Source organism: Eurosta solidaginis, chromosome 3, assembly GCF_040869045.1.
Source record: "Eurosta solidaginis isolate ZX-2024a chromosome 3, ASM4086904v1, whole genome shotgun sequence".
Lineage (NCBI taxonomy): Eukaryota > Metazoa > Arthropoda > Insecta > Diptera > Tephritidae > Eurosta > Eurosta solidaginis.
This window is the reverse complement of record NC_090321.1, coordinates 48204786-48217335: the sequence shown is the minus strand read 5'-3', so window position 1 is coordinate 48217335 and position 12550 is coordinate 48204786. Positions and strand designations below refer to the sequence as shown.

The following is a 12550-nucleotide window of genomic DNA, read 5'->3' as shown; positions in this document are numbered from 1 at the left end:
TTGAAATTATTTCTTAGAAATACATACTTTCCCACAATAAACCGCATTACAAAATATTCTGTACACAACCGAGAGCTCCGTTTTGTTGCGATTGCTCTCGATGACACATTACTACAATAACAGAAAAAAACCAATTATAGTCAATTAAAAAATTAGTATTTACTAGACAGTGAATTAGAAATTGTTTAATGGGGGTTGCAGCATGCCAGTTTATGACATGAACACTCTTATATATTAGGAGATTTCGTAAGATACAGAGGCGTCGCTAAGCGCCTCTTAATAACTTTCGGTTGGAAATACAGCGTAATCTCGCGGCTGCTTGGGTTTTGCTGCATGAAGTATCATCTCATCGTAAACACTTTATAGAGCTCAGAAGTGCAACTGAATGCTCAACGTCTTCTCCTCTTAAGAATGACCTCGAAGGTAGTTCAAAGCCTACCTTTCAAATAAAAAACTGGAAAGCATTTAAAGGAACACTTGTTTGCCTGCACAATGCCCTTGTTCCGGCTGAAGTAACGCTACACTTCCCAATAGATTATGTTTTCCCCAGTCTGGAGTTGACTAGAGAAGCTACCGACCCATGCTGTTGTTGGGGTGGGTTATGGATGCTGATGGTCCTTTACCGGATATAGATCCGGTACGTTCCGATAATAAAGCAACATTAAAATACTAACCCGACCATGTCGGGAACGATGAAAATGACCACATTTAACCTTCTAGGTCATCCCGCCGCCACCCCCTAGTTCCATGAGGAACTTGGGGTCACCAGAGCTTCGCCTGTTGTATGATACATTCATATTTGTATTGAATTCCCCTTGCGTAGGTGAGGTTGCCAATTGCGTTGCCGTAGTTTTGAAGCTATAAAGCTTTAAACTGCGACTTGAATGCTACCGACCCCTCGTGAATGTCGGCCAGGCATTCCTATTGACCAGTGTCCCGTCAACGCTACAATGACTATTGACATATTCGTATGAGAAACCCCTAGCAGTGCCGCTGAGAGCTTGGCATCAGCAATCCGCCAGAAAAATTTCGACACTTGAGAAGTGGTGATGTTAGCCAAGCGCTGTAATGTCCGATCCGGCTCGCAAATATCCAGTAGCAGACTTCCAACGAATTTTTTTTTTGGGGTTTGCAGCTTTTCCAAAGCATACCCAGGTATCACTGTACCGTAGGGTATCCCAAAATATCCACTCATCGAGGATTGATAGGGCGTCAACATAAGCCACCACTTGGAAGCCTTTGCATTTGAGATTTTAGAATAGTTCTTTTACGATCACGAACCAGAGAAGGGCACACAGAATACCCCCTGCGGCGTACCTCTTATCATCCTTCTCTCGGTGTAGATAGGAGGCAGCCATCTGCGTGTCAGAACCAGGGATACGTGCAGCTACACATTAAGCACTTAGGACACAGAAACCTGCATTGCTTAAAATATTTGGAAGCCCACGTTTACTCACAGGGACGTGCGTAAAGCTGGCATACCCAAGTGCTCAAAAATAAGTTTAGGTTGTTTGAGAATTAAGTGCATTTTAGGTGCTATTTAGGGCCACAAAAGATAATTTAGGTGATCATTTGGCAGACCCACACTTTTTTGCGAATATCTCGAAAACCAAATGATCACCTAAATTATCTTTTGTGGCCCTAAATAGCACCTAAAATGCATTTAATTCTCAAACAACTTAAACTTATTTTTGAGCACTTGGGTCTGCCAGGCTTACGCACGTCTCACAGGGAAATGACTAGCAACGCTTTTCTGTCGTCAATCGCCTGCGGATGGGAGCAACTTCCTATGCAACCTCAACAGTGTCGCACAAAGACCACTAGAAACTTTCAGGATTCCTCATCGCTCATTGCAGAGCAACAGTACCTTCCGCAAGTACCCCAAGAGCGCAGGGTAAATGAAAAAAAAATAAAAATTTAATAAATAAATACAAGACGCGATAACCTCCGAACAGATTTAAGACCGAGCTTCTCTTCCAATTTGCGTCGTGCTCCTTGTAATTTCTACTACAAATTGGCGGGACGGGACCAACATGTTTTACGCCGACTCCTAACACCGAGAGAGCGCGCTACCTACCACCACACCACGGCCGCCAACAAGCCCGCAGGATATCACGACGTTTTTTTATCAGCTTCTCCGGGAATTCCGCTTGGCTATATTTAATTCTGGCTTATAAATACATACCCCAACGTAGCGTAGTTAACTACTCGATACCTTGAGGAGATGTAATGCCTGTAGGAACTATATTGGTGATTCGGTAAACGAACCTCAAAGCAACTTATTTTCATTGTTAATTGCTGAGGGATGATATGATGCACTGAGGTCAATAGAGGGAACATAAAAGTTAGGTTAGGTTAGGTTGACTGCTTCCTACCCAATTAAGGGAAGCTCACTTGGACAGCATTAAGTTCGGTTATAATACCACATAAGATAACAGTGACGTAAGCTCTAGCTACTTAGAAAATTCACTTTCGGCCAGAAGACTCTGGCCGTCCAGCGCTTGCATAGGTGACTCCAGACTCATCTGTAAAGGAGCAGACACCTGTAGGCAACGGTACTCCGAATTTCGTACAGCCTTCTTCGATCACTTCAGTTGTAACCATGTGGGCTAAGAAGCCCTAAAAACCGCTATAGCCGGCACTATAATAATTGTTACTTGTTGTTGTACTTAGGACTACAGTAGCCACTTGGCTATTTGGGACGTTCTCTGTCCTCATCCCGGCAAGTTGCACTTTAAAGTTGTTGCAGTAATAGAGCGCATTGAACTTTGGCTTAAATCGTGCTCCCGATGAACATACGATATCATTCAAGGGAGGAATGGGACGTAGGCTTAGGCAACGGCAGGGGCATCACAATATACAACGACGGCTCGAAAATGGAAAAAGGAACTGGAGCTGGGATGTACTGAACACATCTACAGTTAAGCCAATCATTCCGACTTCCTGACGCAGTGTATTACAAGCCGAGGTCTATGCCATAGAGAGTGCGGCAAAGCTGATCCAAGATAGTGCGGTCCCCAACATCGACATAACAATCTTTGTTGACAGCCAAGCCGCCTTAAGGGCATTAGAGTCCAACATGATAAAATCGGACATCGTGCGGTGGTGTAGAGCCTATCTGGCTTCTATAAGTAATCTCAATGTCTCCCTTTGCTGGGTCCCTGGGCACAGCGAAATTGAAGGGAATAAACTCGCGGTTGAGATGGCTACGAAAGGTTCCGACTTAGACATAAGAGAGGTGGACAGCTCCGTCCGACCGCCGCTGAGTTATCTCCTAGGGAGAATCCACGAATATGAGAACAGGGCAACGGACTTGCTATGGACCAATAGGGTTGACTGCGAAGTCTCAAGGTCCTTATGGCCATGCTTGGATAGGAAAGGCACCAGCTTCCTTCGCAACCTGAACAAATCTGCGGTGAGGGTACTTACGGGTGGCATCGCAGGTCATTATGCGATCGCACCAATGCTCCGACGGCGACGAATACCAACAAGCTCCCAGAAGCAGAAGCTGTCAGGACGAGGAGGGAGAGGAGTCGATCTACCACTTTCTCTGCCGATGTCCGGCGCTTCAAAGAAGAAGGCTCAGATTTCTGGGCTCCCGCTTCTTCGACAGCCTGCCAGAGGTTGGGAAGGTGGACGTCTCACTTCTTCTTGGGTTCATCAGGGAAAGCAAGTGGCTCGTTGAGGACCACTAGGAGGTAATGGGGCTCAACGAATTTGCCGCCACCCTGTACTCAATGATGGCACTCACAATGGACAAAAAATGTCTCCGAGTGGAAGCGTGGGTAACACTCACGCACGCCCTCTTAACTTAACCTAACCTAACCTATGTCCGTCCCTCAGTTTTCTCTCGAGGGAATGACTGAGGTAAAGCTTGCACTTGGGGAAGTTGTCGGCCAACAGTAGAGTTTCCTTTCTGGGATAAAGTCGAAGTTTGCAAGTATGCTGGTTAACTTATGTTGAAAAGTTGTTTCGGGGAGCAAATTTGAATGCCAACTAACTTAAGAGACTCGCTAGATCCCGAAATCATACTCCCTTTTGTTTTCGTACCATCCTATATGCTTTCATCTCGATTTGGTTGAAATTGAATTATTAAACTAAAATGTTTTAAGATATACTTAGCTCATTAACAGCTCAAAGTCTTTCATTCATGTTTAGTCACATTTCCCACTCTCTTTCGCTCTTCTCTTTTCCAGATTAATTGACTTCGGCATCGATGACCATGAGAATGACGAGGTGGAGGAATCACCAGAGAAAACAAATATTAATTCACAAATAGCAATAACAACAATAACTGATATAAAATTTCAACAACAACACCAACAGCTTTTACAGCCCAACTCAAACAATAACAGCAACAATACGAATAACAACAGCACCGTCACAACGGATTTACCGCCCGAATTGCCGCCACCAAAACAAAACAAAGGGAAAAATTCCAAGAAAATTAAATCAAAATCGAAAATTCCACGTTCGCCATCACTCGCCTCGAGCACAAGCACAAATTCTGCAAACAACAATAAAAACAATAATAATTTTACAAGTGCAATAAATTATACACAATCGATTAGTGGCGGCGGCGGCGGCAACATCCCATACTCACCAATACCACCGCAAACACCACCATTGCCATTAAATTATCAACAAAGTAGATTGAAACATATGAATGGTGGTGGTAACGTTACACCAACAAAACCAATAATACATAAAACAACAACACCACAAACTCCATTTGGTGCTGGCATTTCACCTGTGACACCAACAACACCACAAATATTGGTGTCTCATAGCATTGGCGGTGGCAATAATGTTGATAGTTTCGCTAGTACACCGACTGTTGGTAGTGTTGGTGGATCATCTACAACAATAGTAATGGGAGGTGGTAGTGTGCCACTTAATGTTGGCACTGGTGCTAATGGTAGCACAAGTGTTGGTGTTGGTGGCGGTGGTGTGTCCGGCGGCGGTGGTAATCAGCGTGGTAGCGTTAATATGGCTTCCTCACGGCGACCACAAATGCAAATCTCACCGATACCGGAATCACCGAAACATTTTCAGTATTTAACGTTGACGGTGCGAAAGGACGAAAATGGCTATGGCATGAAGGTGAGTGATTGGTGCTTAAAAGAATTTCCATATCAAATTTTAAATTTTTCATACTTAAAGGCAAATTATGTGTAACGCAATTCAAGGCTCGAGTCGCATTTTTTTTTGTTGCGGACTGACCGCTGACTCAGGGGCGGCAGAGTTGCCAGATCTCGAGGCAGCCGTTAAGCTAGTATTTGCCAAGAGGGTGGAGTTATTCTACCCCCAGCGGGTTAGGGGGTTAGAATATATCCGCGGTAGGTATGCCTGTCGTAAGAGGCGACTAATATACCAGATTCAAAGGGTTGTGTAGCGCAACCTTTTCAGGTTGCCAGCGCAATATATAGCTTCTCCAAGCCGAATTATCAACCTCACCTTCGAGCGGCGAATCCCGTTTCACTAAGGCTCTGGCCACCCCAGGCTCCTCATGGAACTTGGGGGGGGGGAGAAAGGGATGACCGGAAGGTTTAATGTGGCCATATAAATCGTTCCCGAGATGGTCGGGCTAGCACCTTAATGAAGCTGTGTTACCGGAGCGTACCGGATCTGTATCCGGCAAAGGACCCCCAAGGTCTTCGGGGAGCAACCTTATCGCTACAACAACAACAACAACAACAACGAAGTTATTCTATAACATATGTCCTGGCACCTGATTGGGGTTCTTCCGTTTGGTCGTCAAACTAATTCTGGTAACACTATGGACACATTCAGTCTATGCGAGGTCTTTAATGACCGGCCAGTTCAACCTAATCTGACTTCAGTGAGTGATAGTAAAGCTCAGTGCGCTTTTGAATTATGTGGTATAATATTGTAACGAATTTAGGGAAATTCCGCTTTTTTCAAACCTTCTGCTAACATTCGAATCGCTAAACTGTTGAACAAATAACTCCAATATTCAATAATGCAAACTGGTCTTTATTAGACTACTTTCAGAGTACTTCACAATAACACTTATACTTCACAACCAATAGCGTGCTTAAATCAAACTGATTAGTCATGTCTCAGCTTGCGCTACTTTTATACTCTCGGTTTCCTCGTTCACCCATTTCTGCCAAGGTCTAGAAATTTCGCGAACTTCATGCTTGGTTACCAGCCATATACATGTATATTTGTAGTTTGTAGCCATAAGCGTGTGCATATGTGAGTACTACTTCGGCTGATGATTACATGTGTTTGGGGGTATCTCTCCGTTGCCTTGTATGTATATATGTGTATAAATGATGATTAATGTTTAGAGTGGCAGCTTTATTGTCGTTGTGCCTAAAGTTACTTAGTATCAGCTTAGTGATACTAATATTCGTCACAATATAATGATGACTGTGAATGAGTGCGACGTAAAGCGTAGCGACATCACATCAAGTCTGGCCGTTGTACACAAACTTTTGTTAAAAAAAGTTTACACTCCTTGTAACAAAGTTTTTAATTGTTGAGGCACCAATGTCTTCAGTTTGTAAAGTTGTGTGGTCCCATTGCTTATGGAAAGGTCTACTGGTATCAGCTCCGTAGTGGCTAGATATATATGTATATGCATTGATAAAGTAAATATTATCAACTGTGTCGACTGACGGTCGATTCTGAATCTGGCGTCGAACTGTCTAGTCATTATCGAGAAAATAATTTGATACGCCAGCCAGTAGTGGAATTCACTAACTTATAAGGATGCGATTTGTCGAGATTTTAATTAACGATTTTGTCGCTTTGTCGAATGCCAAAAATGAATAAATTCCCATACTAACTGCTTTTTAAAGTACAAGTTTTTACATATTTTAACAAAGGGTAAGTAAATGCGGTATTAATTTTATTTTTTTTTGTTGATATCGCAGTTATTCTTGTACCCCTTGATTGACCATCAAGTTCAGAAATAATATCATCAGCCAAGTCTGGGGTTATTCGGTACAGCTTTCGAAACTCCGTTGCATTCAAGTGGAATGGGTTATCTACTTCTCTAAGAAGGCGTCTGTCCACTGGCAATGGACTGAGTAATTCTTCATCTTGTGATAAAACGTACGCCAAGTACTCAAATGCCATTTGATTTATAAATAAAACAGCTTTTTTTGTTTGAAAGTATTTAATTAAAGTTCCGATTTTCTTTTTTAACTAAAATTGTCAGAAGTATTAATTTCGTTATTTTTAACGCAGCCAATTTACTTGCCGTTTATTTAACAACTCAGCTGATCGTCCAAAAACAAATATCGATAAAAGTAGTTAATGAATACCGAAATCGTTATAGTTGTCGATTCTCAAATAAAGCGATGGCAAATGTGGTTAAAAAAGTTAGTGAATTCCACTACAGGAATCGGAGATTTGCGACATAAGGAGTAACTTAATATCAATTTGTCCTTAATGTAATGTCGAACATACATCCGGTGGGAAGTTGCAGACAAGGCGGCCGCAACCAGGCCATTGATCACCCTCCTTGATATAGAATATTTGCTCTCTGACTTCGGGCATTTTTATTAATTCGAGTTTATCAAAGGCACGACGGACAACTGCTCCCTGTGCGAGCTTTAACACATTCATTCCCTCTTCCATCTCGCAGTAGGCATGCCTGTCATAAGAGGCGTTTAGAATCAACAAACGAAGGTGGTAGTGCTTGAGTGTAGCGTATTTCCGCCAAAGGACTGTCTACATCCACAACAGCATTCCCTTAAATCTTCGGTAGGGATATAGAAATATAAGGGGAAGGAGTTGTTAATGGGTAGTAGTGTAAAAGTATGTATGTATATTAGGGTGGGTCGATTTTTATGGACGAAAGTTAACCGATATCGCGCCATCCATTTTAATCTACGATATGAGATGCGCTCAGGAAAAAAAGTTCCACTACGCATACCCAAAAAAATAAATTTCAAGCCTGCGAAATTTCATTTTTTTGTCTTTTTTTCGACTTTGATTTTTGAGGTTTTTTTGTATGTATACCCTGTCCGACCCAAAAATGTCTGCTAAAAACGTTTGCGATAATTAAATATTTAATTAATATTAAATATTTAAAATATTTTTTTTTTCAAAAACTGTTATCGACAACGTTTTTAGCGGACATTTTTGGGTCGGACAGGGTATACATATGAACATTTTTTTAGTAGGTCGTGAAAAAAACCTTAAAAATCAAAGTCGAAAAAAAGTAAAATAAAATAATTAAAAAAAAATTTTTAGTTAAACGGTTTTATTGAAAACAATACTTACATGATGTAATAATAATACTAAAAGCTGGAAAATAATTAGATAGGTCCTACTTACATGAAATAATAATAATACTAAAAGCTAGCAAATAATTAGGTAGGTCATAGGTACTAGTAATCACACTTCTCATCAATCTAGGGCATTGATCAGACAATTAAATAAAAGCGTTGGGCGCGTGAAATTTCTAAAAATGTGAGTTGTAGCATAACCTGATTAAGGTTCAGTTGGTGTTATATATGACTAACAATAGAAATTTTACGCGTCCAACGCTTTTATTTAATTGTCTGATCAACCCTAGATTGATGAGAAGTGTGATTACTAGTACTTATGACCTACCTAATTATTTTCTAGCTTTTAGTATTAATGTTATTTCATGTAAGTATTGTTTTCAATAAAACGTTTAACTTAAATTAAAGTTTTTAGTCTTTATTTAATTGCATATTATTTCCCATTCTATTTAGTTCATTTAGTGACTCATTATTACGAGGACTCTTTCCTGACAATTTGTTACAATCTAAGTCCTCAATACATAATCCTTCCAAAGACTTTACTCGACTCTACGCACGTATGCTTGTCCCTCCTCCAACTCCAAAATATTTTGATGTCACTTCTACCGGACTGTATGTAATATTTGTTCCAAATATGGACCAAATCGGACCACAAATACGATTTTTGTGAATATCTCGATCATTGCGCCACATAGCGGCGATTTTTTTTCATAGGTCGCTTTCTATTCTTGTATGTATTATGTGTTCCAAATATGAGCCAAATCGGACCACAAATACGATTTTTGTGAATATCTCGATCATTGCGCCAACTGGCGACGATTTTTTCGTATTATTGAATTGTCATCGGGTTCTGAACTATATTCCAAGATTCAAGCTTGTAGCTTATCGGGAAGTTACTTAAATTTTAATTACAAAATTCATTCACAACTGCCGGCCGTGCAGCCTTGCAGCCTGTCAAGTCAAATAAAACCGTTTAAAAAATGAAATTTCGCAGGCTCGAAAATTATTTTTTTGGGTATGCGTAGTGAAACTTTTTTTCCTGAGCCCAAATCCTATCGAAAAATCGATGGCGCGATATCGGTTAATAAATCGAGTCTAATAAGTCTAATGTATATTCCAAAAAGTCGTACGTAACCTCAAATACAAACTGGCATGAAATTTTACACTCAGCATTGATTCGTGCTTAGACAACCCCTATAGATGGCGCAAAAAACAAATTATTACGATTACGTTTTGAGCGAGACCAATTTTATGATACTAGCCGGTCCCGTGCGCATCTGCGGAACCAATATAAAAGTCTCTTATAAAATATCAACAGAAATCAGCTGTTCCATCAATCAATTAAAACTTACAGCTTGCGCTGACATCTGGCGTATGGTAGCAACTGCCGGTAATGCAGTGCAAATATTCACAATCATAGATAGTACAAATCGATTTCTTTGTGTGCTCACAATTGTTTATTTTTAACAAATTATTTTAATAAAATATAGGTAAACAAAAGCACTACGACCAAAATTGCCCAAAGCTCGCTAAAGCCCGAATCTCCATCTTTACAACAGAAACTTAATTTATAGATTTGGATTGCAAATAAGAGCGAAAAAGGGACCCGTACATAAAAACAGCAATTAGAAGTAATATATATGATTCTTTGCAAATCTCTTTTCACAAATTTAATTGTCATCATTACTCACATTTGTAGGTATAAGAGATGCGATAAACTCAAACTCGCTTGCGACAATCCGCAATCAGTTTGTGCAAATTCGCCATATGCGCGAATATAATTTTGTTTGGCTTTTTTTCGTTTTATATCATTTTATTTCTATTTTCCCCCTTTTTGTCATTTTGCATACAATTATTCTCTAGTTTTGTATTTTCTATTTTCATATCGAACGTTTTGTCAGCGCAAGATTAAGTCAGCGAGCAGTTAATAGTTGATACTATATTTGTTTATAAATTTGAAATTGAAGTCATCATTATTATTCGTTTTATTGAACTGCGGTCTCTTTATGCCGATGGCTAGTTTTGTATTATAAAATCGCTTGGACGAACTAATGTGACGATAATTTAACTTTGCACACACGCTACAATTGAGGTTATGTCGAAAAGTGTGTACACGTCCTTGTGTTAGAGCGTAAATGATGATAAAGTAGGTAGTTTGTTATTTTTCATACGCTTATTTATTGAACATTAATGATATTTTTGTTGCTGATAATCCTTTCGTGGTGAACTCTGATTTGTAATTTACCTCTCACCGTACATTGCCAATAATAAGAATAACACTGCTATCAGCTGTCTGCTTGTTTATCGTAAACGCATTGATACACGATTGTGATACCAGATTGTTTTCCACTGTATGAGGTGTGTTTGATCAAAGGCTGAGGGATGCTCAGTCAATCCAGATCTATTGATTTCGAACACTCACACGAAACGTGGCTGTCAAACCAGAATCTCCGCAATCTTAATTCCAAAAACGAGCGGCAGCTTGTCGTAGGCAATGTCGTCAAGGTAACTGCGTTTTAAGGACGTAGAGAGAGTACTAACGGTGGCTCTCACCAGTGGGTGATGACGGTGGTATCGGAAATGATCACTCAAAGAAAAAAGATAATCTACGTCTGTCCTCACCAGAAGGTGATGACGGTGTAATCGAAAATGCCCATGCTAAAAAAAGGGATATTAACGACGTCTGCCCACACCAGAAAGTGATGACGGTGTAGTCGGTGTACCGGTGAGGCTCGGAGAAAGGGCATCGACGACTATGTCTCTTGCCAGGGAGTGATGACGGAGTATTATTAGTAAAAGTGACGTTAGGAGAGAGCATATTAAAGATGTTGGTCGTAGTCAGTGAGTGATGACAGAGTACTATTAGTAACGGTGACGTTCGGGGATAGGATATTAACGACTTGTCCTGAACAGAGAGTGATGATGGAGTAATATTAGTAAAGGTGACGCTTGTAGAGAAGGGTTTCCAAGGATGTTGTTATTGTTGTAGCTATAAGGGTACTCCTCCTATTATAGATGTTGATGATCCTTTGCGGGATGCAGATCCGGCACGTTCCGGTGGCAAGTACCATTAAGGTACTAGCCCGACCATCTCGGGAACGATTTGGTATGACTACATGAAACATTTTAGGCCATACCGCCCTCCCACCCCCAAGATCCATAAGGAACTTGCGGCCGCCAGAGCCTCGGCTGTTAAAGAAACAGGATTCGCCGCGGGTAGGTGTGGTTGACAATTGGGTTGGAGAAGCTGTATATAGCGCTGGCAATCCCTTGAAAGGGTTGCGCTACACAGTCAATTTTTGAATCAGTTTGGTATTTTAGTCGCCTTTTACGACAGGCATACCTGCCGCGGGTATATTATAAGCCCCCTAACCTGCTGAGGTGGTTTTCCAAGGATCGGGGGAGGCGGTATTGATTGTACCCAAAAGGAAGTGTTATTAGCAATATGAACTACGGGCTATTTTCACAAGCCTAACTACAAGTAGTACGATGGTTCCACAGCGATAGCCGGAGGACCGGTCTTATGCCAATGGTATCTTGGTAAAAAACTATTCTTACCTGTGCGGAGTGCTCGCGCTTTCATCTTTCTCTAACGGCCGGAGACCGAAGCCAACGTTGGTAAACTGCCCCCGCAAAATGTAAGATAGATGTAAACTCACTATTGAGTTTAAGCTTAACGTCTTGCACATTACGGCCTATAAATTAGTTGAGAATCGCTTCCTATTGCGTGACAGCTAATGAAATTTCCAACCTGTGGCTGCTTGTGCATGATCGTCAGAATGAATTGCGCTTGCACGGTGATTGTTGGGTAAATATGTCGGTGTGTATGCAACGTATATGTGAATATTGTGGCGTAGTATCTGCTACGTCACAACTGTATAACTCGCACTAATGGTTGCTCGCAGTTTTTTACTGCCATTTCATTTCTTTTATCTCTTTATTAACCCTAGGACTTATACCCAAGTACAGGTGTGGCCAGTAGCTTTTTTTCTCGCTTTTTCTCATTTTTAGAAGGAAAACAATTTTTATTTATTATTTTCTTTATAAAATATTATTTTATTGATTATTTCTTATAACTAAATATGCAAACAAATTTAAATTATTCAATTGTCTTCATTATTTTCACAAATATTACATGTAATCTCTAATATCAATTACCAAAACCAGTGTATAAAGCAATATGAGCAAAGCTCGCTAATTTAATAGATATGATCATATTGATATAATAGTAACAGCGGAAGTATTAAAAACAAATACTGTAAAAATCCGAACAAATGTTACTA

At 40.5% G+C, this 12550-nt stretch overlaps 1 protein-coding gene across 6 annotated transcripts in view; it reads left to right on the top strand.

The window, feature by feature from the left end:
* Window positions 1-12550, top strand: part of RhoGEF2 (Rho guanine nucleotide exchange factor 2) — a 582225-nt gene that overhangs the window by 126662 nt on the left and 443013 nt on the right. For all 6 annotated transcript variants that reach the window (XM_067771577.1, XM_067771576.1, XM_067771579.1 and 3 more), the window contains exon 3: window positions 4197-5103. In XM_067771577.1, the coding sequence (XP_067627678.1) occupies window positions 4197-5103 (907 nt within the window). The remainder of the gene's footprint in view (window positions 1-4196; window positions 5104-12550) is intronic.